We start from the raw sequence: 27,144 nt of genomic DNA, 5'->3' as shown, positions 1-27,144 counted from the left end.
TTTTGAACTTTGTGGGAGAATGTGAAGGTGGGATATTTTAAAAAGAACAGCATGTTACTATCTATGGTGAAACAGATCACCAGCCCAGTTGGGATGCATGAGACAAGTGCTTGGGCCTGGTGCACTGGGAAGACCCAGAGGAATCGGGTGGAGAGGGAGGTGGGAGGGGGGATCGGGATTGGGAATACATGTAAATCCATGGCTGATTCAAAAAAAAAATAATAATAAAAATAAAATAAAATAAAATTTAAAAAAAAAAAAAAAGAAAAGAAGGGAGGGCAAAGAAACAAAATGAACAAAATACTCCCCAAGTGCCAGAAGTCTAATGACTTCATTTTTTTCTTTTTTCTCCTCTTCATTTAACTCTTGAACTTTGTTTTTCTTTATTTTATACTATGCTTTGATGTTATGCTTTTTTTTTTTTACTCTTTTTTTATGGCATGTGATTAACAGGTCTTTTATTTGTGGTAAATTAGAGCAAGCAATTAGAATAGTACATATGCAGTATTCAGTACACACAATAAAAATCAAAGAAATTCAAAACCTTGTATAAGACAAAACACTGGAGAAAAAAATCATACAACTTAAGATATATAGTGGGAAAGCCCTCTGCTCTTTTGATTATAGTTTGTACTCTGTACCCAACAGGACTTATCGCACTTACCAAAGTAACACAGACATTTTAGTAATGGGTGTATTTCAGAAGGTTATTAATATTGGTTTTTACAGCACTATGACTAGAAGATCCCCTGGAGGAGGGCTTGGCAAACCACTCCACTATTCTTGCCTGGGGAATCCGCATGGACAGAGGAGCCTGGAGGGCTACAGTCCATGGGGTTGCAAAGAGTCATACATGACTAAGCGACTAAACACAGCACACATGACTATATAGACACTGTTCACAGCACAGCCAAATAGTGTACTAGATTTGTAATTCCTTTTCTGTGTGCATTTTGTCTTTCATTTCACCTTTTGCTTTTGTATCATATACCTGTTCTACTATAAGCTATTCCAAATAATTTTTGAAAATAAAAGTGGTCTTTATAAGAAATATCTCTCAGGATTCATTGCAATTTCTATTCTAGAAAGTGATTTACTCATCACTTTTTAATTATGAAGCCCTATCTTAAGTACTTTCTGGGAAGCAGTGTGGCAAAGCTGTTAACACAAGTATTCTGGCATCAGACTGCCAGAGTTTACGCTCAGTGGGTCTACATATAAATCACTAGGTGATTATCTTGGGCAAGGTGCTTAAGATTTTCGTCTCAAGTTTCTCCCCCCGAGTAATGTTATAGGGACCAAATAAGTTTATATATAAACACTTGTGCTTATGCCTTACTCTTCTTACAGCTTTATTGTTGTGTCTGACTTTATTACCCAAACAATGCCTGACATAAAATAAAGCACTCTATAAATGTTAGCTACTACTGTTACTATTTACTTTAGTGATTAGAGAAGCCCTCAGATAGATAGAAGCCCCAGTTTACAGGTGAGATTGTTGTTCAATTGCTAAGTCGTGTCCAACTTTTTGTGACCCCATGGGCTGCAGCACACCAGGCTTCCCTGTCCTTCACCAACTCCCGGAGTTTGCTCAAATTCATGTCCACTGAGTCGGTATGACTTAACTGAAGCCAAAGGAGGTTGTTTAGCTTCCCAGGGTCATGTAGCTGGTGAATGCTCAGTGCCAAGGTTTGCACCCGGGTTCATCTGACCATGAAAGCCCTGCTCAGGCCACTGCTACTTCATCTTGGTAGCATAGTTCAGTAGATATGCTTGGATTGTTAGGAACATCCAGCTTGCATCCATTAGTACATATTCATTTCCTGATTTTTCTTTTCTCTTAAGTAGTTGTAATTTCTCTTGGATAACAAATCTGTGCTGTTAGATTGCACACCATGTCTTGGCATAGGTCTACTCTAAATCTTGCTTTTTTGAGAGACACTTTTAGGAGGTAAGCGGCCTAGGTTTAATCCATAACATTAAGAGAGGAGCTTCATCTATGGCTGAAAAAAAAGATAAAAAAAAAAAATTTGACTCAGCTCAAGCTGAACTAAAAAAAAAAAAAAGAGAGAGGAGCTTCATATGGAGTTCTTAGGCGTATGGCATAATGCACATGGCCGGTGAAAGTTAACAAGAGACAGTGTTTGTGCTTCTTCCAGATATTTCTAATAGGTCTGAGTTATCCTGTAAATGAACCCTTGTGTAAAATAAAGAAATAATGAGTTTCCCCCACTGAAGGGCTTATGTGCCATTTATTAACTGTTATAATACGATCTCTGATCGTGGACCTTTGGATGTCCTGGCACGTTGTAGGAATTTAGTGACTATCCTCTGGCTGGATGAGTGGATGAATGTATTCAGAGATGTGAAGAATGACAGTAGCTGCAAGAGACTGTCTTACTATTAAAAAGGCAGGTGCATGGTTGGAAGAGAGTATGTTTGGCTCTAAGTCTGAGCAATAAGTGGGATTTGACATTACATCATATGGCTTCTCTGGAGGCTCAGATGGTAAAGAATCTGCTGTCAACGTGGAAGACCCAGGTTTGATGCCTGGAGAAGGGAACGGCAACCCACTCCAGTATTCTTGCCTGGAGAATTCTATGGACAGAGAAGCCTGGGGGACTCTGCCTCTAACAGTTACTTTCTTAGGGCTTCTCTGGAGGCTCAGATGGTAAAGAATCTGCCTGCAATGCAGAAGACCTGGGTTCAATCTCTGTTCCTAAATGCCAGTGTCTCCTCTCGATGTCATACTGTCCTCCTGCTGTTCAAGTTTCCTTTCATACATGCATTTACATGCACCTGATTTTCTGTTTGATATTCAGTGTGTTTTTGCCTTTTCGGTCTCAGATTCTTGCTCTCTCCTTAAACAGTGAGTCAGTCAGTTTACTCAGGGATGTGACTCCCACTGGTTGGAAATCTGGTCTGGCAGGCTGTGTCTCATTCCTCTTATCCCAGTAGAGGAGCCTACTTTTTAGTGGAGAAACATCTTTACCTGAGTCAAAATTGAATGGATGGATGGATAGTAAGTCTTTTCTTTTGCTTTTCTTCTGCTGTTTCACCTAACAAACAAATAACTCTTGTTTTTGTTATTCACTCCATCAGTAGCTTTTAGATGCATGAGATAGGTACTGGATGAATAAGAACTGTACATTTCCTTTCAGCAGTCACATTACATCTTGAATTGAGGAAGGCAGTCTTTAGTTCTTCATAGCCCTGGATCATATTTTAATATGAACTTTAAAAATGCTCCAATAGGTGGTGAGTGATAGGGATGTATATTTGGTAGTTATTATTGAATCTTCTGTTGTTGAGTTTCGACTAATGTGATCCTTTGATTTCTTCTCTTTCAGCTGTCCCATTTCCTCCAAGTCACCGGCTTACGGCAAAAGAAGTGTTTGATAACGATGGGAAACCTCGTGTGGATATCTTAAAGGCACATCTCATGAAGGAGGGCAGGCTTGAAGAGACCGTTGCATTGAGAATAATAACAGAGGGGGCTTCCATTCTTCGACAGGAAAAAAACTTGCTGGATATTGATGCTCCAGTCACAGGTAAGGCCTGAGGACGGAGGCTGTCCACTTGGAACCCACACTTGCTGTTTATAACTTCAGATCAAAAGTCCTAGATACCACTGAGTCTTCAAAGACCTTCATCATCTTAATTGTTTACTGCCAAATCTGTACATCAGGAAGTAAGGATTTTATACATATGTAACAATAACTTTATTTTCATGTATTAAATAGCCATATGATGTGATGCTCTACAGAGTGGTGTACAGCTTAGAGGTAATGGAGATGTTCTGGAGTAAAACCTTAACTAAGTGATATTTTGTCAGTAGAACTCTAGCTGTCATGAAGAATACAAGGTATTCATTGGGAAAGATCAGACAAAGCATAGGAATATTTCCACAGTGGTTACATGACTAAGTTAGAGCAGTGTTTCATCTCAGACTAGCATCACTGTCGTTATCACCTGGAAACTTCTTAAACATACCATCTCAGCCCCCACCCCAGAACTATACTGCACTAGATTTTCTAGGGTGAAACCTAATGATCTATTTCATCAAGTCGTATAGGTGACCCTGATGCACATTAAAGTTTGAGAACCAATGAATTTCAGGAAGAAGACCAAATTTCTCTCCTTCCTATAGCATTCTGTGCCTCGAAAATATGTCTATTTTTTGAATGTTTTTGTTCTTTTACTCCTTAAGAGCAGATTCATACTTTGCATAAGTGGAACTTCTCTTAGACCATAAAAATTAAATCTTGTCAAAAAGTTTAGTATGGTATAGAGTGTTGGTTAGTAGAGACTTCTCAGCTATACTTTGTGAAGTTTGCTAAATTTTCAGGTATTTGTTTTTAGAGAAGCTTAAAAGCATGTATTTTCCTCCAATAATTATCATTCTGGCAAAGGGAAAAACTTAAACATAGGATTTTATCCTTTTATAAATAAAAAGAACTTTTGAAATATTTCATATATACTACTGATTGCTTCTTTCTTTCAAACCTTCATATACTTTTAATATTATTGGCCTTGAAATATATTTTTGAAGGTGACTGGTTGGAGCAAGATAAGCTCTCTTTAATATCAGACTAGACCTTCTTTGATCATAATACCTCTGAATATTCCTATTCCAAAGAAATTGACATATATATTTTGTTTTGGGTTAGCCATAGTATTTCTTTTATTTGTAATTCAAAAAAATAATGAATGCGTTTGGGGCCAGGTAGCAGGAGAAATCGACTCCAGTGGAAAGTCAGTGTTGGACCAGTGGTGAATAAATCAAGCTATATACTTACCTTGTGTGCATGACAATGATCCCCATTTTCCATGTGTCAAAATGCAGTCATGCATTATTATCTTTGACTTAGAGACACTGTGGTCATATAAGAACAAAACAAATATGAATATGCTTTACTTTCTTAGATACGAAAATATGAGAAAACTTATCATCTAAATAGTAGTGTGGAATCCATCAGCAAAGAAGCTACCTTAAAAAACTGACTGTAAATTCCACCAATAAATAGATGGCAAAAGAGTAGCTTTAAATGATCTCTGTATCATTTGGATTATTTGGTTTTGGTAAGAATGAATGGCTTAATATTTTATTATCATATAATGTAATATAACATGATAAATGGTATGTGTTATAATATCATGATTTTTTTCTCCATTTCACATGATAATGTGTGACTTCCAATGGAGAATTCATGTTAGACTCACTAATGAGCCAGTAGGTATTAATGAAGGTGATAATTATAACTAAAAGAAAACATGTGAAATAAGCATTTAAGGGAATATATTTCCTTGGATGCAGTCAGCTCATCTATGTGATGAGGCTCTGTCCTAAAAGAACACATAGCAGTCTGTAGAAGTTGAATTCGTGATGTTTTATCCCTGAACCTTTCTGGGGTCTATTGACTAACTGCCCTCATGTTCAACAGAGGTTGGGCGTCATTCTTTCTAGAGAGATAGCAGCTGTCATTTTGGCAAATTTCAGAACATAGATATGAAGAGACTTTAGAAATCAGGACTCAATGCTGCATAACTTTCCCTGGGGGAGAAAAAATACAAAGTCTTTTAAATAGTGACAGAAGCAGCTATGGAGACATCACAAAATAAGTATCACTAGTGAAATATAACCCAAGCAGGAAAAACCTTTCATTAGAGAATTGTTTTATTTCTTGATGAAGGCATGATTCTAAGGAACCTCTAGAAGATTCCATTGCAGTGATAGCTTTCCCCCTTTTCTATAAAGATATGGAATAAAAGTGGTAGGGGTAATTTATTTTAATATTTCCGTTAAAAGGGGGAAAAAAAAAACCTCTTTTGCATATAATTTACCAGAAAGCTAAATTCATAGCTTTGCATTCCAACCCATGAGCTTGCAAGCTGAAACACAGAGGACTGCAAAATAAGATCAGGGTGTTCTGATTGGAGAAAATTACTGTGCCTTTGCATTTCAAGATAACTTCTTAGAATTTATTTGTAGCATTTTATGATATATGATTTTGTTCTGAGATTTTGTTTCATCTGGACAGCTGAACATGGAACTAAATTTTTATATTTAGGACATTTATTATTTGAATAACTGAATCAATAAAGTTATACTTTATTGACACTAGGTTATGTGATAAAAGGCATAGTTTATCCTTCTGAATCTTCAGGGTAGTGAATTCTTGATATAGTTCAGAATTCCACACTTAAGTAAAATGGAGACCTTAAGAAACAATTCAGAGGAGAAAGAAGTGGAAGAGGAGAGGGAGAAAAAAGAAAATATTCGAGTTTATAAATGAGAATCTGTGAAAAAAGATTAAAGGGAAAGAACCAAGGACTTCACAGAGAAGCAAGGACTTCTAATGTAGGGAGAAAAAGCCTGAAGCCTGACCATACGGTGGTTTTCAAGTGGTATTAGAAATAGTCTCTCACTTACGTATGTCAGATTCCTAAAATGTAAGGTGAGGGTGTGGGTAGGAACTGACCAGTAACTTTCTTGTTTGGAATTCAACTTGAACTGGAGCGGGTGTGTAACATCACAAAACCAAACAAATGGCAAATATTTCATAATTATGCACACAGTCCACTCCCCAGCTTTCCCTCTTCTTTTCTTTCCTCTTATTTTTTTATTAATAAAACCATTTCACTCTTAGATGTTTAAAGAGGAGTTGTGCTAACATCCATGCATGGTTTGCTCCCACTTAAAGAAAAATCCAGATATTAGTGCCCTGTTAATTTGAAATCTGGACTCTTATTTCATTCCTTTAGCAGTTTTTTTCATGTTTAAAGTTACAAAGCTGTCCAACTTCCCTCATTCCCTCCCCTTCAATTGTTTTTCAAGTGGTAAAAAGTTTGTGTTCATTTAGGATTTTTTCCTTTAAAATTCTGTACTTTTGATTTTGAAGAAAGACCAGGAAACTGCCTAGTCCCAGTGTGGCTCCTCCCATGTGTCCCCTGGGGAAGGAGATAAAGCTCTCTGTACCTTACCCTCCTGAAGCATAGATTTAGATAAGCCAGGAACCGTTGCCATGGGACTAGAGATGAGGATTAGTTTTGGGTCCCCAGTCAAAACAAGGGAGGTATGAGTCACATTTTGCTCTTTTCTCTAAACTAACTTGCTTGATAGGAATGATGGCTGTTTCAGAGATTTAATTTGAAGTTTGTGTTTGTATATTGGAGGCATTTTGTGAAGGAAAATATTTTCCTTCTTTTTGAATCTTTCTTTTTTTTTCTAAATTGAGTTGAAGTTTTCTGTGTTCCTTTGCAAACATACAAATGGATCATTAAAAAATGTGGCCAAATATCTGTGTGGCAACTTGTTATGAGCTGAATGTTTGTGTCCCCACAATAATCATATGTTGAAGCCTTAGTCTTCTTTGTGACATTTTTGAAGGTGGCATCTTTGGGAAGTAATTGTGTTTAGATAAGTTCTGGGGGTGGACCCTTCATGATGGCGTTAGTGCCCTGATGAGAAGAGCATGAGATGAGAGCCCTCTCTCTTTCCTCCATGTGGGGATGCAATAGAAAGGTGGCCATCTGCAAACCAGGAATAGAGCCCTTACCAAACACTGAATATGCCAGCACCTTGATCTTGGACTGTCCAGCCTCCAGAACTGTGAGAAATCAGTGTTTGTTGTTTCAGCTACCCAGTCAGAGATATTTTGTAATAACAGCCAAACTAAGATACAACCCATTTGGGAATTCAATTTACTGAATATTTACCTGATACAGATTGTATGTGTTATACACAGGTGAGTAAGACCTGGTCTCTGCTCTCTCAGTGGTCAGAATATAACAAGAAAACTGAAGCAGATATTTGCTGGAATATATGTACATCAAACTACTGATGAAATGAAAGTATATGACCGAGATTTTTTTAAGCAAATTTAGAAATATGCAACTGGATAGAGCTAACTTGAAACCAAAAAGTTTTGCGATCTTCTAAATGGCTAAGGTTTCCCTGATAGAGTCCATTGATTATTATATTATGTCTTTGAGTTATAGAAACTGTTAAATAGTTTGGACCCTATTTGTCCTGAATATAGATTGAGAACTCTTTCAGAAAGTTAAGAACTGTGAATGATGAAACACATGAGGCATATATAGTCCTTGACTAGAAGACTCAAGGGGTCTATCTGGGAAGTTAAATACATAAATAGATAGATAATTACTATAAAACCTGATAAGGATTATAATTGAGGAGCCTATAAACTAGTATGGGAACTCAGAACAATGAGTGCAGGGAAGCCAGAAAGTCTTGACAGATGACATGATGTTTGAACTGGAGCATGTGTGATAAGTGAAATTTTACGATGTGAAAAAGCTAGCAGAGTCTGTTCTGAGCAGAGACAACAAACAGCATATTAAAGGCACTGATATTTTTCATAAAGTGGGAAGGCATGATCGTGGAGGTTTGCTATGGGTAGACAAGGTCTCAGAAGGGTGTGAGGGGTAGGGGTGGGGGGTGAAGCTGAGATTGGATGGTCAGGGTTCGATTTTAGTCTCTTGTGAGCAGCACTTAAACATCTGGTTACTTTCTTTAGGCACTGGGGAGTGGCGAGGGTCTTGGAGTAGGGGAGTTATGCAGTCAGGTCTGTGACTAGAAGTGCATCCTGAATGAGATGAGTAGAGTGAGTGGGGAGGAACTCTTGGGAGAGTTGTTGATCAAGAAACTTTCATCCTTGATCAGGGTGTCCCAACAATGATTTTGGCAGGCTAGGAGAATTGGATCTGATTTTGACTACAGGGCCTTTCAAAAATGATAGTTCACATTGATCTTAAAATGTTTGATTAATTTGTACTTGATCAATATCCGTTAAAGACTTCTTGAATATGGTACAGTGATTTATGCAGGAATCCAATTTATTACATTTCGCCTTCAAGTTCTCATATTTTCCTGTTTTTCTCTTTGACTTAGCAAAGAACATTTCCCTCATTTATAAAGCAGACGCAGACCAGGAGCTTGGGTCTTTGAAAGAAAGTGATTTAGAACTCATTTTCTGCTCTCTGGGCCGAGGGGACCGGCCAGCATCAGCTGGGCAAACTGCTAATCTCCCTGGTTTGTCTGTTTCCTGAAGGGGGGGATTTGTCCCCAGGGCAGCAAAGGATTCCCTCGGTGGCTGTGCCTGCCATTTAGCCTGTCAGGCAATTGCCAGGAGAACCCTCTGGCTTTGTTCCTGGATGTGAGAATGAGCCAGTGGCCAAGTTTAAGGTCATGGCATTCCTTCCCTTACAGCAGCTGACGTCAATTAGGAGAATTCCCCGTGCCTTTCCTCTGGGGAGAGTGAAGTAGCGGGTAGGAATCCAGTGTCTTTTGAGAACTAAAAGATCAGTGTTTATTCTCTTTATACTATCATTTGTCACTATCAATGCAACGTGGCCTTAGTTTATATGAGGATAAAATATTACTTCTGGGGCATTTTGCCCACTTGTGATTTCAGTGGCCAAATCTTTAAGGCCTGCCCTGCAGCCAGAGGCCGATTTTGGTACCCAGCCCACTGCTGGCAGGTCAGCACATTTCAGGCCCAGCCTGCGGCAGCAGCACCTCAGTTTTTTGATGTTTGGTGTTCCCCTGAATTTGGGCCCTTGACTTAAAAAAAAAATTTTTTTTTAAAGATAATGTTAAAAGGATAAACGGTCACTGCATGAGCGTGTCCTTTTCCCTGGTTTGTTTTCCTCCGTTGTTTTGCAAGGTTGGTCTTAGGAAACCCATCTTACAAATGAGAGAAGGGAGTCTCAGTTTACATCTGAGTTTCTTAAACTTGGGCATGGATCAGAATCTCCTGGAAGGCTTCATAGAACACAGATTGCTGAGTCCCACCTCCAGACTTTCTGATTTAGTATCTGGAGTTGTTGTTTAGTCGCTAAGTTGTGTCATACTTTTGAGATCCCATGAGCTATAAGCCTCCGGGCTACTCTGTCCCCGGGATTTCCCAGGCAAGAATACTGGAGTGGGTTGCCATTTCCTCCTCCAGGGGATCTTCCCAACCTAGGGATTGAACCTGCGTCTCTTGCATTGGCAGGCAGATTCTGTACCACTGCGCCTCTTGGGAAGCCAGTTCTGGATTAGGGCCTGAGAATTTGAATATCTAACAGGTTCCAGATCATGATGACCTCCTTGATCTGGGACCCCTCTGTGGGAACCACTGGTTTAAGTATTGACTTGAAGTCTCATAGCTAGTAAGCTGAAGACCTTGCTATGCACAAGCATGTATCAACATGACTCATGCCAAGCTATTACACTCTATTCTATATACTGTTCTACCTCTGCATTCAGGTGAAAAAAAATCAAGCATTTCAGTTCATTTGGCTGGAATTTGTTCTTGCTCATTACTGCAGAAAACATGTTAATCCTAAGCTTACTGTTCAAGGTTCTCAAGAAATAGGAGGAATACATTATTTTAATCAATTATAATTTATATTTTAAATTAAAAATGAAAATAACATAAGGGTCAAGACCAAACAATAGTGCTTAGTATGGTTGGGGCACAGTGTTTATAAAGTTTTTCCCAGTGAAAAAACTTTGTAGTGCTTATCTTTACAAGCTCTTTGAGAGCTGACTGTAGAAAGTTACTGCTGGGTCTGTTTTTAAAGGAAAATAAAGGAAAACTGGAATCAAAGGCATCTATAAATGAATTGTGTGGTAATGAATATAGTATTATTTACCATCTGAGCCAGAGCATTATATTAAGAATAGTTGAGCCTTAGGAATTCAGCATTTGTGTGCAATGTACAAGTCAGTAATAATCTGTTAACATCAGTAAACATATAACACCATCCAGAAGAAGCATTTGATAGCTATGACAATTGCAGCATGATTACATGTGGAGATATTTTTCTTTAAGACACCGTGCACCCTGTTTGCTTTCAATCTGCTGTGAGTCGGTGCATTTCACAAATAGTAAACTGTGTAAGGGCTGTTTGTTAAGGCCGTGCCTGTAGTTGTTTCCATAGGAAGACGAAAATCCCCAAGTTATTGTGCTTAAAATCTAACAGTGATTAAGTGCGATGATAATACTCTGATGGTTTTGGAGAAGGTTGAAATATATTATTATCAATACTACTGTGACTTTAAGAGAAGTAGTGAGTTTTTTTTAATATTTTTTAATTTTTTTAGCTTTTAATTTTATGTGGGAGTATATTTGATTAACAATGTTGTGTTTCTTTCAGGTGCTCAGCAAAGTGATTCGGTGATACATACACATGCATCTATTCTTTTTCAATTTCTTTTCCCATTTAGGTTGTTACATAATACTGAGCAGAGTTCCCTGTGCTATAGGAGAGGTTATCCATTTTAAATGTAACAGTGTGTACACGTCAATACCAAACTCTCTAACTGTCCCTCCTCCCCTCCCTTCCCCTTTGGTAACCATAAGTTTGTTCTCTTAATTCTGTGAGTCTGTGAGAAATAATGTTTCAAACAACACCAAAAGGCTTCCAGGGAAAGAAAGAGCATTTTGGATACCTTAAAAGAAAACTGTAGACATACTTCCCTGTGTCTACAGGAAATGCAGATTATATTCGTGTTTCCAGCTTATCTCACATTCCATTTTCTCATGGAAGTATCCCTATTAATTTTAGATTCCAACGATTTTATTTTCTTGTGATCCAGTAATGTTTACGGGCTCTTACAAGACATTCCCACATACTGGCCACAGACTTTTACTGGGCTGTAACAAAGTTTTCTCTGGTCCGGAGTGAAATTGTCTTTTTTCATGTTAGTGAGAATGCTTTTTTATGTACCTGAAACTATGGTGATGATAGGTAGTAATTGTTTTTTATATAGTCCATTGGGGTAGGAAGTTAATGAGTTATTTTTACCATGAGGCTGACATTTGTTAGGTTCTTGTTTTTTGCCACTTGCTATTATAAACACTGTACTTTTTAACTCTGAGTTTTCACACACTCCTATGAAGGAAATGCTGTGATCAGCTCAATTTTACAATGAGGAAACTGGACCTCAGTGAACTTGAGTATTGTATCTAAGATTATTGATCTAGAAAGTCCTAGAACTGGTATTAAAACCCAGGCAGTTCAACAGTATCTATTCCTATTTTATTTGGGGTTAGAAATTAGTTTTACGGGTTCATGAAATGATTAAACTTGGGAGTAACCATATAGCGTGGCATTTAACTAGAGCTGACTCTTGTTTAACTAGGGGTTGAAGGGTGCTGATCCTTTATAGAGTTGAAAATGTGCACATAACTTACAGGTGGTCCCCTATATACATGAGGTTTTGCACCCACAAAGTCAACCAACCTCCAGTACTGTACTATTTCCTATTGAAAATGAAAAAATCCTCAAGGTTCAAACCTGTGTTGTTCAAGGGTCAACTGTATGTTGTATTGAATTTTTTGTTGTTGTTTCAGGCTATTATCCTATTTGTTAACATCTGAGACCATGGATTTTATGTTACGGTTCTGTGAATATTCCTCTGTTTCACACTGATTTTAATGTAAATACTGTGCTGATTTGCACATAGTAAATTATGTGTATAATGGAAATACAGAGGAACCTTTTAGGCAGAGTATGTATGTGTTTATGCATATGTGTGAATGTATGTTTTTATGCACACGTGTGAATGTATGTGTTTATGCATACGTGCGAATGCATGTGTTTATGCATATGTGTGAATGTATGTGTTTATGTGTTGTCAGTAACATCATTTAAATAGCAGTTTTCTTTTTACTCTGTTCTTTTCTCCTGGCTGAAGTGGAGGATTTTTGATAAATGAGATACTGGATAAATACATGAATTGGTCATAAGTAGCTTTTCATAGAAGAATCTGTGGTTTAATTAGTGGCTTAGTATGAGAAAAATATTCAGTTTTGAGACAACTGCTTTACCATTATTTAAAATGACTATCTTCATATATAAAATGTGTTCTTTAAAATATAAATTAAATATTTTCATGTACACATCTTGCTAATGTTAAAACAGGTTCCCTGAGAGAAGGCCTTTAGGTAGTCAGTCTGGGCGTTGCTTTTGTCTTGGGTGTCACATAGCTTTTCCTTCTGCTATGTCAGGATCTCCACCAGCGTCTTGGAGTGAACATCACCTCGTGAAGTCATGCTGAACCCACAGACAGGTTTGAGACCTAATTCAGCTGTTGAGTAAGGAAAAAGGGGAAAACTCTCAAAGAAATCCAGTGTTCTTTCCTCATATTAAAGCCTGGATGGTATATATAGAATCCGTTGTTGTTGTGTTAAGCAGCTAAGTTGTGTCCAACTCTTTGTCACCCCATGGACTGTGTAACCCACTGGGCTCCTCTGTCCATGGAATTTCCCAGGCAAGAATGCTAGAGTGGGTTGCCATTTCCTTCTCCAGGGGATCTTCCCGACCCAGGGATCAAACCTGCATCTCCTACATTGGCGGGTGGGTTCTTTACCACTGAGCCACCAAGGAACCTGATATATACACACGTACACACATTGACATATATATATCAATACAAAAGCCCAATCCAGGAATAAATTGCAAACTGTTAACAGCAGTTAACAACTTTATGTTGCTTTTATCATATGAAAATGACATTTCTAGGTAAAAGTATTTTGTAAAGTAGGATTTTACTGCTTTTGTGATGATAGAAAAAAGTAAGCAACACACCCCACATCCAGGGGATAATCAAGTCTATTTCAGAGGTTTCTATGAAACAATATTGTATTTTAGAATTCTGAATAAGATTCCAGTTCCTGTTATCACATGGTTAGTTTTTGACTCCAGTTTGATGTATGATATGCTCCTCTGTAAGTAATTTCTGTTCATATTTGACATTGTGGTCCAGATACCAGGCAGTTTTAGACATAGCAGCATTGTTTCATTCTGTTCCTGAAGGTATTTAAGGTTTGGAAACCAAGTTTTTAAGCTTCAAGTTCATGAGAGTCATATATGAAGATGAAAGGAAAACATTTTTTAAATAAGTTTTTCTTAATATTTCTCTTAATGATCTCTGCTCTGAACTGTCTTTCTTACGTTTGCAATAAACAAAGTTCTGTGATAGAGTGAAAAGAAAGATTGTAGGTAATAATGAAGGAAACATAAACTTACTGACCAAAATTTCTTTTTCTTTTACAGCACCATTTGTAATGATTTATTTAAAAAGATATATCAAGGTCACCATTTTATTTACAGTGACTTTCTTTTCAGATTCATATGTTTTGGTTATATTCCAGACTACATTGTTGGGTTGTTTGAATTTTACGATTGGTGTCAGATGTTTTAATATTAAAAATCTTTTTGGAATTCATGAATTTGATTCCATTTCACAAATGTCTTTAACTCATCATCTCTGAATATGCTATCTGATTTTAGATGCCATCTGGTGGTATGCATTTGATACCTCTGGTGGTTTGTATTTGATACTTCTAGTGCTAATTTGAACCACCATCAGTCTCATATCCTTTATTGATCATGAAGGAGAATATTTTTGAAATGACTTGCAAAGACTTTTGTTTCCACTTCAAACAAAGGATCCTTTTTGTACCTTGCTTTCTGTTTTCTCAAAGTAAAATGCATGTTTGCTTTGGTCTTTATTAACATAATCTGAGTCTTTCTTAAGACAGCATTGACTCTGAAAATCAAGTTCCCATTTTAAGAAACTCAATTTAGTTCAGAGAAATACGTAGATATATAGCATCCCCCTTAAAATGGTAATTATGTATGTTTTTTATTTCATTTTTAAATGTAAAATTTGATTGGCTATTTGGATACCATGTGATGAATAGGAGATTATCAGATAATCATCAACAGGAAACAGAAATTGTTCATTGCAAATTCTCTTCCTCATGTTTTAAACATTAAAGACCAGCTCCTTCAAAGGTGGACCTTAGCTTAATCTTAGGTACTGCTTTTTTCACCTTCTTCAAGAGATAAGCTGGTAATACTTATTAAATATATATCAAAGCTAGGTAGAAATTAGAAAGTAAATTATCTGCATTATTGATATTAAATATCCATTCCACTTAAGAATCTGAGTAAAGGAAGTGTTAAAAAGTACATGAGGTTTTTTTTTAGGTCCTTTCAAAATTATTTATGGCTGGTTAAATTAGTATAGTAAGGTATAGAGGCAGTGGGCCAATTTATAGATTCTGTGGTCTGTTCAACATTCTCTGATTATACTCAAAATTCTGGTCCAGCCATTTTAATCTGAAGGAAAAAAAAAGAGAGGAATGGTGTGAAAAGAGGTGAGAAGAAGAGCGATTTCATCTCTGCTGTCCAGATGACCTGCTGAGGTATGTCTCCTAATGACAGTGCAACAGCAACTTTATTTTCATCCTATGTAGTATGGTATCCAGGTTAAAAATCATGGACCCCTAGATTAGCATTCAGGATCTTCAAGTTCCTAGCTGTTTACCACTGGGCAAGATATTTCACGTCCATAAGCCTCAACTTTCTCATCTTTGAAGAGATGAAGTGTGAGTCCATGCCTGTCACTCAGATAGAGTGAATGCTACCAGCACAGCACTTATAGAGTAAGTGCCCAGCAAATGGTAGCTGCTTTGTTATCACGGCTATAGCCATTTTTGTCGTGGCTATTATTGCTGTTATGCAGCTAATATTGCAACTATCAGTTCTGTTCTGTTGTTCAGCACAGAGAGCTGTTCACTGCATCAGTGTGGCTGTTATAGCAGACTTTGTATATTACCTTTGATGGATATAAGGGATTACTGAGAGGGCTGTGGAACAAAAGATGAAACAGATAGGTCATTATGCCTTTAACTCTCCACTAATCCTTTGTAAATTGCAAGTGAGTTTTAATTTTAATTAAAGAGAAATACATTTTGTTTTCATGGTCATGCTGTCAGTATATCAGTTAGAAATAGAAATGAAAAAAAAAAGTTTTAAAACCTCTGTCATATGGGCTGGGATGTCTTTAAAAATTAGAAGTAATTAACCAAATATGGGAGGGTGGCCCTTGCTCAAGAGTTGCACTTCAGAGTAATGATACTCTGAATTTGACGGCTTAGAATCATTCTGATGCAAATACATTTTCATTTCAAATGTGGATGATTGAGCTTTTTAAAATATAGGCCCCTGTGCTATACAACAAATCTGGTTGTTTATGTATTTTATATATAGTGGTGTGTATCTGTTAATACCATATTCCTAATTTATCCTACCCCTGCTTTTCCCCTTTGGTAACCATAAGTTGTTTTTTTTTTTTTTCCCTATGTCTATGAGTCTGCTTCTGTTTTGTAAATATGTTCATTTGTATTATTTTTTAAAATTCCACATAGAAGTGATTCATACAAGATTTGTCTTTGTCTGACTTACGTCACTCACTAGGATAACCCCTAGGCCCATCCATGTTCCTGCAAAATGGCATTTTTCCATTCTTTTATATGACTGAGTAGTAATCAGTATACTAGTAATCAGTAGTATACATGTATGTATATATACATGTGTATGTATATATACACATTCATTATAAATACATATATGTGTGTGCATATATATATTGTTTTTTCTTTATTCATTCATCTGTTGATGGACACTTAGATTGCTTTCATATCTTGACTATTGTAAATAATGCTTCTTTGAACATTTGGTTGTGTGTATCCTGTCAAATTAGCTTTCTTTTTTTCCAGATATGTGTCCAGTTTTGAGATTGCTGGATCCTATGGTAGCTCTATTTTTAGTTATTTAAGGAAACTCCATACTGTTTTCCCACCGTGATTGCGCCAATTTACATTCCCACCAACAGTGTGGGAGGGTTCCTTTTTCTCTGCACACTCTCCAACATTTATTTTTTGTAGACTTTTTGATGGTGGCCGTGGGTGATTGGCTTTTTAAATAACAGTTCATGGAACTTCCAACAAAATATCCATCATCTGGATTTTTACATTCCCAAATAATGTGCTACTATAGATTACTCCGTGACATTTAAATCAGAAAAATGTGACGGGAATTTCCAGTGATTCCTTCCATCCCCTGACTAGCCACCATAGTACCAAAAAATCAATGATGTGTCCTATGTATAAGACACATAAGATGCATTGACATATTAAAATGATTCAAATATTTTTTAAATTGTCATTGATTGGGTTGAGTCTGAGGAATTAGGTCGGGAGGACTCATGGGGACATTTCCATTCATATGATGGATGTCTAGGGAACCTGAAGTAGCTAGGGAGTTTTATGTTGAGTTTAGTGATGGCTAGGTAAATATAATGACAGATGCTCATTTCAAGAAACAGACTGGGGGTGAATTACAACGGAAACAGACATAACCCTTTCAAGGACAGACTGGGATAGATTTGGGGTTTGACTCATGATGGGTTGTCCAGCTTAGAATAGTGGAGGAAAATAAAAAAGGGATTATAGCAAAATAAGTGTTATAATTGATTAAAGAATCTGGGAACTGTTGCATGAACCCTTAGGAAAGGGAGCAAAGTATCAAAAGCCTGTCTACCAGGGGCTGATGGGAGTGTGACTGTCTTTATCAGGGTACATTATTTAAGGATCAGTGGTGATCATGACTTTAATTAAACTTTTTAAAAGTAAAGACAATGTTTCTTTTGGAGCAGATTTTGATTTTCTGTTGAAGTAAGACTTAATGCTAAACCCATTAAGTATTCCCTGTGTTATTGGCAAATAATAAAATGAGTATCTGTGGAAAAGGTAAAACTGAAATGTTGCATGGATGTGTTCAGTCTTGGGTTCTAGACTTTGACAAGTAACATCTCCTTTCTGTATGTCATGAGAATGTTGTCGGGTAAGGTGCTGTCTCCTGGTGAAGAGAACATTGGCTCTAGAAGCAAACAGATGTAAGTTTTAATCCTGCTGCTGACAGGTTACTTCACACATCCCTCTCCATTTACTCATCTGTAGAGAGGATTGAAATAATTTCTACCTTACACTGCTGTGAAACAGGAGGCAGTGTTCAGAAAATCCTCACACAATACCTGAGACGTAGTGAGAACTAAGTGAATAAAAATGATCCTTTATTCCCACTGATATTGGTGCTTACACACTCATACCACTGAGCCTTCTGAAGTACAGGGATGGATAACTATGTAACTGTTTAGTAAGAAAAGAAAAATTATAAATCTTCCTCTGTAGTGGCTTACACTAAGTGATGATCAGTCATGGTATGACTGATCCCCTATGGGGATTTTGTTATTTTGTCTGCTAAATTTAACAATCATTTCTTGGTAAGAAACATCAAACACTTGCTGGTTTATTCAACACTTACTTCATATTTGCCCTTTTGGTGCAGGTTGAAAATCATCAAAGTAATTTATGATCACAAATTCGAAAATACAACTCATAGACTTGATACAGACTCTCTTCTTGTCTTGCTTGGTTTACTTTCTTATCATCTGAATTCCACCTGTCATCTGACTCATGTATGAGTTACTTGATATTTGTTTTAGTTACAGGCGGAAGTCTAGTTGTTTTATGGAGGATCTTCTTGTCATTATTATGCTAAAAGATTGTCTTTCTCTGAACGTAAGAAAAAAGGGACAATGAAAAGAATGATATTGGTGAAAACTACAGTCTAGCAGCAGAGGGAAAGAGTAATGGAGTATGAATCAGGAATCTGGAGACAACAATCTGGCAACAATATCTTCCATTCATGAGAAGGTTATTCTAGACGATCTCAATGCTCTCTTCGGTTTTGATTCTATAAAGGTGTTTCTTACTCAAAATACCCGTTACCTGACTTCAGAACGAGTACTTTGATGAGATACTTCATTAACCTTATCAGTATTTTCTCCTGCCACCCTTTAAAAACACCTCTGTGTCACAGTAACTGATAACCCCAATTTTTGTTTTTGTGTGTGAGTTCATTTCTCCCATAGGATGGTTTCCTGAACATTTCAGAACCACTGGTTCTGAAATAAAATATTTCCATGCATTCTTCGATAACTAGAATGACCTTTGTCATTAACGCATAACCCTTTTTGTTATACCTGGAGCTTCCCCACCCTTCCCCACACATGTTTCCTTCTTTTTTTTTTTTTTTTTTCTTTAATAGAGAAGGGCAGTTTTCCCTAAACATTTTTTCTTTTAAGCGTATACTCTTTTTAGTCTTCTAATATAAGTGAATTGACTGCTTTTTATTTTAAATTATTTTATTGTGACTATAGAAAAAGATGCATTATGAAAAGGGGATGGACTTGTGAACTTTAAGTAAAACATTCTGATGTATCACTATAATATAAGAAGAAATATGTTTTTGGTCCCTGCACCAGGTTCCTAAAACTCTTATAACTTCCTGAATGGTGGGGCAGAGAGAAGCGTCTTACAGAGCACTCCTAAACCCCTTGGAATTTCCTGGGCGATAGGAGTGTCCTTTGTTCTAATGAGGTGACTCTTGGTGGATTTTGGAGAGTTCCAGGATGTGAGTTGGTCACTAGAGAGACCAAGCCATGAATAGAAGTTTGGAACTTTCAACCTTATCCCTCATCTTCTAGGGAAGGGAGAGGTCCCGGAGACTGAGTTAATAGTCTATCATGTCTATCTGATGAGGCCTCCATAGAAATTCCTTAACTACAGAGTCGGGAGAGTGTCTAGATTAGTGAACACGTCTCCATGCTTGGGAGGCCGATGTGCCCCAGCTCCAAGGGGAAGGAAGCTCGAGTGCTTGGAATCCTTCCTGACTTCACCATGTGTAGTTCTTCATCTGGCTGTTCATCTGTATCCCTTAGAATATCCATTATAACAAACCAGTAAATAAACATAAATGTTTCCCTGAGTTTTGTGAGTCATTCCAGCAAATTTTTGAACCAGGAGCAGGGGTAGGCAGTTGTAGGAACCCTTGACTTTATAACCAAGGCTGATGAAAGTGTCAGTACCCTGGAGACCTATTATTTGCAGGTTATTTGGTACCTAAAGGGCTCCACTGACTCCAGGCAGTTAGTGTCAGAATTGAATTAAATTACAGGACTTTCAGTTGATGTCTGAAGAGTTGAAACACTGGTTGGTAGGGGGAAAGAAACCCACACATGTGGCATCTGAAGTGTTGTGAATAGAGAAGCAATTTTCCTTTTATCATGCAGATACTAATGTTATTGAATCTTTGTGGTTTTTTTTTTTTTTTTTTTGGTATGGTAGGAACCAACCTGCCAATGTAGGAGACATAAGAGATGTGGGTTCGATCCATGGGTCAGGAAGATCCCCTGGAGGAGGCCATGGCAATCCACTCCAGTATTCTTGCCTGGAGAATCACATACCTCTATGGGATTGTAGCTTGTAGCTTGGCAAGCTACAATCCATAGGGTCACAAGGAGTCAGACACAACTAAAGCAATTTAGCATGCACTTACCAGACAGGGGGAGATTTTGATAATAGTTGTATATTGGTACTAGTTGTGATTTAATGAACACTTTCACTATTCTTCTAAGGGTTCATGATTTCTCATATAGCTGTTCACTGGTCATATCAATCCGTGTTATTAAATTCTTGACTTTTTAAAAATATTAGAATTTTTTTCCCTGTGATTATTGCCCTGCTGTAACAGTCACCTGATTTTATTTGTGAAAGAGACCTAGAGACTGCCTCCAGCTATCAGCCTCACAATGAGAACACTCCTTTGGGGCAGGGCTTGGGCATGGCAGTGGCACCCACAGCTGACTCTAGATCCAGAAGGCCGGTCCCCACCGCCATGGCCCACTGCCCTTCTGAGTTCTGTCATCTATTCTTTCTCAACAATAACAGAGAACGTGGATGATTTCACTGCTGCAGCATGTCAGTGTTAACTTTCACAACTTAATTTCTGTTGCCTGTCTTGGAATTTAATGTATATTTATGTACTTTTTGTGCATTACAAGTTATTCCTTAGCAAGAGATTTGAGTGTTTCTACTCTTCCCTAGCCTGTAGTTCACATAAACTCACTTTTCCCCACTAACCTTTAAATAGAGTAAGCCCTCAATGTCCTTCTCATTTTGCCCTTGATCTGGAGCTTTCTTCTGCTTCTTACATCATATCTGGCAACAGGGCAGAGGTAATGACCTGTGAGGCGTGATGTTTGTCCATTCCATGACCCTCCCTATTTAACTGCCGGGAAAGTTTCCTTCATTTTCCCCCATAATTACCTTTAAATGTCTTCAGACTTGAGAACGTAGGGTTTTATGGAGACCACAGAATTCTAATGGGAGTCTACCACAGATCTCCATTTTCTGTTTCCTGTGGAAAATGGAATAAAATAGAATGTTTTGAGTTTCTCCAGCATACCTCTCTGGGTGGTAGAGTCAACCTTATTCATATTTATGCCTAAAGAGTAAACAACACACTGCTCCACTCCTTACTGAGGTTTCTTCCTGGCCATCAAATTTCTCCATTTAAAAACAGATGGTGTGGGGACTTCCCTGATGGTCCAGGGGTTGGGACTTTGCCTTCCAGTGTTGGGGGTGTGGTTTGATGCCTGGTTGGGGAGCTGGGATCCCACATGCCTCTTGGCAAAAAAAAAAAAAAGAAAAGAAAAGAAAACAGAGGCAATGTTGTAACAAGTTCAATGAAGACTTTCTACATCAAAGAAAATCTTGTGAAGAGAAAAAAGGAAACAGAAGGTTTTTCATACATCAAAGACCATAAGTACCAGTTTCGTTTTCTCACCTAGAACAGATCTAGGTCTACAGATCTTTTCATAGTGTGTTTATGTGTAAAATTACCCAAAAAATTGATATGTATATATCATAGTTTTAACTTCCTTTGGCCTCCTGAGATACTTCTTTGGCAAACACTTAAATGGAACCATAAAAAAAGTACTACATCTGGAAGAAACATTACGGAGGAAAACAGCTCAAGTAGTTGAGTGAAGGGAGTGAGGGACTGTCACTAATCAGCTAGAATAAACTCAGAACAAGTCACTTCAACTGACCAGGCCTCAGTTTTCTCATTGATAAAAGGAGCCAGACAGCATTGCCACCAGAATGACTCTCTCCCCACATTTCTTTGGTTTCATTCACTTAGAACTGGTGGTTACTTTGCCCAGGAATGTGCCATGGCTCCTCTCCTGAGTCCCGATTTCAGGTATGATCTTGAAAGCTCCCTTTCATTTCTCAGAAGTGTCTTTGTTCTGTCAGCCCCTGTTAATTTCTGCAACTTCAAAAACAAGAGTAGTGTCCTTCTAGCTTCTAACAATTCTTTATCTCCTTGCTTTTAGTCTCTGTATTTTAGTATTTGCTTCCCAGGGATTCCCATCTCCTTCTCTTCCATCATTATAGATTTCCTAGATATTTTTCATGTCTCCCAGAACTTTTCAGGACTTTAAATCTTACCCTGATCCTCTGATTTTCCCCTACCACCCCTGTTTCACAAAGCACTCCCCTTCCCAGTGACATGGTGTCTGAGTCAAATCCCAGCTCTGTCACCCTACAGCTCTGTGACTATTCAAGTTACTTACAGTCTCTGTGGTTCAATGTCTATCTCACAGAATTGTTGTGGGAATTAAGTGAATTGGTATCTGTAAACTCATAAAGCACCATCTGGCACATGGTACATGGTATGTGATTGCTGGCTGTTTTAGTGTTACTATCAGCATCCCTCCCCTACCCCCTCACTATTACTCTTGGCCAAACGAGGGTCTCATCTTCCTCTGACTTAGGTTGCATATCCTTTTATGTTATTTTGGATCAGGAAGTACATAGAAACTGATGCCTACAGATTTCCCTTAAATACTTCAAATCATGTATAATCTCATATTTAGGGCTGAACACAAACATTTTATGTTTCTCTAATCCTAGAACTCATTCTCACAATACTTAGGGCCTTCACATGTTGTTGAGAAGAAATGTCATACTTTAAGAAAATGTTTTAGAAAAGATTTAAACCAGACTACAAGAATACATAAATGCAAAGGATTTATTGTCTCTTTTAACAAATAAATCACATCCAAAGACTTTACCATTTTGTGATTTTTTTTCCCGCAACTCCAATTCTGTGATATCTTAATGGAAAAAGTTACCCACCAAGTAGTTTGATGGTTTTGCTTCCTTGAAAGAAATCTTTTGGGTCCATATTTTAAAAGAGGTAATATTCAACAAGTCATACTAAAGGAGACAATCTAAAGTATTTAGTAGAGCCATAGAATATCAAGAGTTTAAAACCCTAGAGCTCATTGAATTCAGTGATTTCCAAACTATTTGTTCACAATCAAAGTCTTTTAATGTAATGTTATGTAAAACTTCATTATTATGCCTAGGTCCAAACATAAAACAGAGACTGGTTATGCCTGTGATGCTTTCCTTCCTTGTGATCAAAGACCATACAGAGACAGAGTGGGAAACATCTGGCTAAATTTCCCCTTCTACCTCTGGAGAAACTGAGACTCAACAGAGGTTAGTTTCATTACAAGGATATTCAGCTAGTTAATGGCTGAGTTGGGAGAAGATATCAGCTGTTTTAACTCCTCTGTGAGCATGATTTCCATAGTCCATTCCACTTTTGTCCCAGGAAATTGCTGCTATGATTATCTGTAATCATTTGAAAAATCATGTGTTTCACAGCTAGAATTATGTGGTTAGGTTGATCTGGATTCGAATTCTGGGTCTTCCTATTTTGTTGCTTAACTGTACTGCTTCTTATCTTACGGGTAAGATTTTCCTTTCTGTGAAGCAAGTATGATAGTAATAATGGCATGTACCTCAGTGGGTTTTGGTAATGCTATTACATCAATAAGTGCTGTCTATTAATAGCATTGATATAGTCATGGTTAATATTATTATATCCAGTTAGCTAGTTCTATTAAATCAGAAATTATTTTGATTAAAAAATTAAAATTAACTTTAAATTGGACGAAAAAATCTCCCTGCCAAACTGTTATTTAAAACTTATGCTCACAGAAGATTTTCATCATGTATTTATATCTGTATCTCTGTCTATGTAAATCCTGACATCACTGCCTTTCCTGGTGCAGAAGAATAAGCCTGTGGTTTAAATATAACAACACTGATATTGCGCTGTTAATAAAAATGCAGATCTCTAAAGCTGGATATGAGTGTGGAAATCACCTAGTTTTATTTTATTGTTGCAAAAAATAGGCCCACTAAAGTTTGCATTTTTTCCCTCAGCATACCAGGTTTGCAAAATCTTGTAGTACATCCAAGCACTGGCTTCTCCCTCCTACCACAGGCTAAATAAACACTCTGCCCACCATGAATCTAAATATTACTACTCACAGCAATGTCTCTGGGCTTAAAGGACATTTTCATGTAACTCCTTAGTTCCCCCCGCCCCCCCAAAAAAAGCCACATACATACACACCCACAGAACAACTAGCCAAACAGAAGCTTTGTTCTATTACTTCTTAAAAGCCATTGTCAGTGCCCAGAATCTGTCTTCAACCTCCTAGCGTGTTGTGGCCCCGGTCCTGTGGCTCTGCTTCTACACTCAGAGGTGAAGGTGGTGGCATAGAGGAGTCTGAGGAGGATGCAGGCACATGAGACTCAGTGTATGTGAATTGGCACAGATCTGGGGATGCCGAATTTAAGTGTCCAGGTAACTATCTCAGTGGAAGGAAGTCTCCTGTAGCGAGTTGATATTTATTAGTCTGAATAGCGGTGAGAGAGCAGTGCTGCAATTTTGTCAACTTTTTAAAAAATAGGATCATCATAGAATGTGTTAAAGTGATACCATGGTTTTTAGAAAGAAGGAAAATTTAGAGATTTATGTTTAATATGTCTTATGGGAATGAGAAAGCAAATGAATTCCTGGTGTAAGTTAGAGCCTGTCCTGATTTGAAAATTATGTCTGCCCCCCTTTGCATTAGCAAACCAGGTGATTTCATGGGAACACACAGGTCTATACCTACTAAGACTCACTGTAGAAGGAGATACATGGCTCAGAGGGAATCTGAAATAGGGAAGGGGTCAGAGAGTCCCATTCAAGATTTTCAAGGGAAGGGGAAGTGGGAATAACATTTTAGAGACATTTAGTCACAAGGGAATACTGACTAACAGTCTGTCTCAGTCATAGTGCTAGGTGCTTGTATACATATTTTCACATTTAAGCCTTTAACAGCACTGCAATTCAGTAATAAATTTAGTGCCAATGGGATGCCAAGCACTATTCTAAGTGCTTGGGATATGTCCATGAATAAAAAGCAAGATCGGTATATACCTCTCTTTATAGATGAGATGGCTGAAACTCAAAGATCCTAAGCAGCTTGCTTAAAGCCCAAGATAGAAGTGTCAGAAAAGAGATTTGAAAACAGATCTCTGATTCTACAGTCCAGGTTTTGGGTCTATGGCATGAATTGCAAGACACACTCATATTGAGTTGCCTACAAAATATGGTTAATGATACCTCTGCTGCCTATGCCGTTGGCGTCTTGTGAGAATCAAGAAATGTTTTGGATTTGATAGGTTTTACTTTCTTTCTTATGTCTCCCACTGATCTCTATGAGCCCTTTGATAGAGCATTAACCATATGGGCTAAGTCTGTTTACAAGTATGACTCCTCTGGTAGAAAATGCGTCTGCGGTCTGCAAACTTGTCATTTGTTCATTCAGTCAATCAACAAATATTTATTGAATGCTTCCATGCATCAGGCTAAATATAGGGGTGCCAGATATACTAGAGACCTGTTTATTTTCTTGTGATTCTTACCTCCTGGCAGAGATGGGTATTAAATAAATTACACATTGTTTATATTTATAATACGTATTGCAGAGGAAAGTAGACACACACCTGTCTCTCTTATATCTGTACCTATTTTCCAAGTAAATTAGCAGATTAATGAATGACTAGGATAAATTCCTCTGCAAAGTGGCGACAGACCACAGGGACTTCAGCATCATCATGTCAAGGTTTGAAACTGAGCTCTGCCGCTTACTGAGCTTTGGGACTTGATGCAAGGTTCTCAGTCTCCCATGTAGTTATGCAAAACAAGAATACTGGTTATTGTAATCATGGAGTGAAAGAATATCAGAAAACAGTTTACAACACTGCAAGAAATATTATGAATACAGGAGAAGATTTAACTGTTTTTATACTACTATCATGGGCTTCCCTCATGGCTCAGATGGTAAAGAATCAGCCTTCATTACAGGAGACCTGGGTTTGATCCCTGGGTTGGGAAGATCCCCTGAAGAAGGGAATGGCTACCCACTCTGGTATTCTTTCTGGGGACATTCCATGGACAGAGGAGCCTGGAGGTGTGGGGTCATGGGGTTGCAAAGAGTCAGATGTGACTGAGTGAGTAACACTTTCACTTTCATGCTGCTATTATGTAGTAGAATGTTTTAGGAAATTTTCTTTTATCCGTAGCCTTCACCTATGCTATTTACTTTCTTCTGAGAGTTTATTAAAAGGAGCTTTCTTAAACTGGAGTATGCCTCAGGACCGACTATAGGGCTTTAAAGAGTACATGTTTCCAGGCTGCACTGTAGAAGATTCTATTTCAGTAAGTGTGGGTTCAGTAAGTTATGGAATCATCAATAACCCTAATTTCTACCCCAAGCTAAAAACTGATGACACACAGAGGAGGTTACCCACGTGGCAGAGCTGGAATGTCAACCAGTGACAAGTATCCCAGGACCTTGCTCTGTGTATCTGCCCCTGAGTGACTATTAAAGGTACTTGGGAAAATGCAATCAGTAAGCAAACAAATGCATATCTAAGAATCTCTGTAGAGTTTAGATAATTCTTTCAAAATTCCAAAATGATTTATTAATTGGCCAAATGAGTTTTACTAGCCTAGAACATGAGCGCTTGGAGAACAGGGATTTTTGTCAGTGTCACTGATGTATTGGTATATATTAGGTGCTCAGTAAACATGAGTTGAAGTGAATCAAGTGAATTTTGAAAGCCTTCCGCTCTTTTGGAAATGATAAGATGGATGAATTATATATAACCTGCAGAAATTTTCCAGTGATGGTAGATGAAACATATTGATTATTCTATTAGGTGTCTGAGTAAAATCCTGTTGTAGGTGTATCTAGGAAAGACGCAGAGACATAGAGTATATGTACTAAGTGTGGGCTTGATTGGAGCATGGTGGACAGTGCAAATGTGAAAGTCTCATCTTCTCACCACCTTCCCCCTCACCCCCTTGTCCTTTTTGCCAGCTCTTAGCTCCTTGTCAGCTACTTAAGTTCTATTAATATTTAATCACTTGAGCTAACATATAAAATGTTGATTGCTTTTGTATTTCAAATCTGACTGGTGTTTGTGTCTGTTACGTGGTTAACTGTGACTTGAGGAC

General features: G+C 37.7%; 1 protein-coding gene across 2 annotated transcripts in view; it reads left to right on the top strand.

The window, feature by feature from the left end:
• PPP3CA (protein phosphatase 3 catalytic subunit alpha) overlaps positions 1–27,144 on the top strand; it is a 312,091-nt gene that overhangs the window by 159,630 nt on the left and 125,317 nt on the right. For both annotated transcript variants that reach the window (XM_043438523.1, XM_043438522.1), the window contains exon 2: positions 3,351–3,551. In XM_043438523.1, coding sequence (XP_043294458.1) covers positions 3,351–3,551 — 201 coding nt within the window. The remainder of the gene's footprint in view (positions 1–3,350; positions 3,552–27,144) is intronic.

The sequence above is a fragment of the Cervus canadensis genome, chromosome 19 (genome assembly GCF_019320065.1).
Source record: "Cervus canadensis isolate Bull #8, Minnesota chromosome 19, ASM1932006v1, whole genome shotgun sequence".
Classification (NCBI taxonomy): Eukaryota; Metazoa; Chordata; class Mammalia; order Artiodactyla; family Cervidae; genus Cervus; species Cervus canadensis.
This window is presented reverse-complemented; position numbering and strand designations above follow the sequence as displayed.